A 2140-nucleotide genomic window follows, 5' to 3' on the forward strand; every position below is an offset into this window, starting at 1 on the left:
GGGTTTAACGTTAGTGGCAGGTTGTGTGTGAGAGAGAATAAATAAGACAGCCCAATATCTAAAAAAATTGTTATTCTTTCCCCCCGCATATTTAGCATATTTCACAACTTCCCGCAATTTCACCGCATAAAATCACATAAAAACCCTGCATGTTTAATCGCATAATCAAGGAATTTTGCCCGCGTTTTTCTGGAGGGTCTAGCTTCTTGTCCTTGGACCTATTTCAGATGCTCACTGACCAGGTGGGAGTTGGAAGGGCACGGAGAGGGCGTCGTGTGCGCCCGAGCCCTCCGGTCTCTGCAGCTTGGAGTTCAGAGAGTCCAGGACGTTGAACTCCATGGATTTCAGGAAGCTCTCACACTTGTTTTCAAAGATTACCGACACCACCACCTGACTGCCGTCCTGCAGATTTCCCTGGATGTCGTTCACCTTTGTGGGAGGAAACCTTTCTATTATTATTATTATTATTATTATTATCACATAATACATTTATTTGCATGGGGAAAGACTGATCAGCTGTCTCTAAGCCCCTCTCCATGTATAGATGAGAGTAACACCTACGTCACTTCTGGGCGAAAATTACGGCCTCGCCCATTTTTTGGGGAAAAGAAAGCCGTCATTTGAATGGCGGTATTTTTCGGAAATCGACAATCGGGCTCGATATATGGTTAAATTCAAATCAGTAGGCGAGGCTGTAATTTTCGAAGGCGTTGGTTTCCCCAAAAAGTGGGCGGGGCCGTAAAGTGACATAGATGTTACCCTCATATATGGACATCGATCGCCTACTGCTAGATTTAACCATATATCGAGCCCGATCGTCGATTTCCAATGTTTTAATGTAATCGTTTGCCTGTCTGGCCATCGTAATCGGGCTCTTTGAAGATCCAAAAATCCACGGTTTTCTTATATTTCTGATCAGATTGGCAAAAACTTCAGAATTTGTATTGACCGCCATGCTTTATTTTCCCCAAAAAGTGGGCGGAGCGTCGCCGGAAGTGATGCCTTTGTTACTCTCATGTATTTCACTGAGCCATGATTATTTACAAAGAAACACACAGTAAACACAGCAAATCTGATTCACGAAGCCATCACCACACATTGATGTTTCCAAGAAAACCAGTCACACGGAGAAAGAACCATTTTCAGAGACAGGAACTTAGTGTGCCCCGGAGGGTAGGCTGTGAAGAGCAACACGAACAGAGAGAAACACATCTAGAAAGGAGTGTTATTTAGATTCTGCCACTGACAGAACTTCAACCAGTACCTGATCAGCATCCTCCAACATCTTTAAAGAGAGGGAGAGAAAATCAAAGTTCTGCATACTTTGCTTTTTATTTGAATGATACTGCTATATTAGAAGTATAAGTATATTTCACTCGTTACGTCATCAGTAGAGGATTCAATTATAAATTATTACGAGTTTGTGGAAGTTTTTATCTGGCTAATTTTGGAAAAGAGGGGAAATTTAGAAAATGTATCAGATGGATTATAGTTTTATTAGCTCCGCTCAGTGCAAATGTAAAAATGTGATGATGATTATGGGCAGGAGCAAAACATGTTCTATTCATTTAGGGAATCCCCTCCTCATTTGGTTGGAAATAACATTTTACATATTTTTTCTATTGCAGAGATAAGCAATTGACAATGTCGTCTATTAAGGGCAAACATCAGACGTAAAAACAACACACAAATAAAAAGTGTGTGTTATCTGGCAAACAAAGCAATCCTTTTCTTATTGCTCTATATTGTAAACATCATTACATCAGGTAGATAAGGACTGCCCAATCTGAACATACACAGCTCAGAAAAGCTTTGGATATCCCAATTTCAACTAGCTGATTAAATGTTTATGTGACCCAAATTGTGTCATGCGTAAAAAACAGAATTCCCCGAGCCCAGTGGTAAGGTCCCTCTTTCAGCAGCATCTCCACATCACTCACCATCTTGATGTAGGAGTTCTCCGCCAGCAGGCAGTAATTGGACATGGGCTGAAAGGAGAGAGGAGCTCAGGTCAGATCAGGCATTCTCTGTCGCTCTGTATGCTAACTAGGCAACAGGAGCTGCTTCACACGGTGTGTGTGTGTGTGTGTGTGTGTGTGTGTGTGTGTGTGTGTGTGTGTGTGTGTGTGTGTAGCGGTCA

The 2140-nt window shown here is 42.0% G+C and overlaps 1 protein-coding gene across 1 annotated transcript; it reads right to left on the bottom strand.

Annotated features, from left to right (window-relative positions):
- Window positions 1-239: 239 nt before the first annotated feature.
- On the bottom strand, window positions 240-2007 carry LOC104954813 (AP-3 complex subunit delta-1-like; the record flags this gene model as incomplete). Its single annotated transcript, XM_010781998.1, has 3 exons — window positions 1941-2007; window positions 1265-1285; window positions 240-429 (listed from the first exon to the last, which is right to left on the bottom strand). Coding segments are annotated over exons 1-3 (256 nt in total), but the record flags the coding sequence as incomplete, so codon positions are not given.
- Window positions 2008-2140: the final 133 nt, after the last annotated feature.

This window comes from Notothenia coriiceps, unplaced genomic scaffold (genome assembly GCF_000735185.1).
Source record: "Notothenia coriiceps isolate Sejong01 unplaced genomic scaffold, NC01 NC01_scaffold00023987, whole genome shotgun sequence".
Taxonomy (NCBI): Eukaryota; Metazoa; Chordata; class Actinopteri; order Perciformes; family Nototheniidae; genus Notothenia; species Notothenia coriiceps.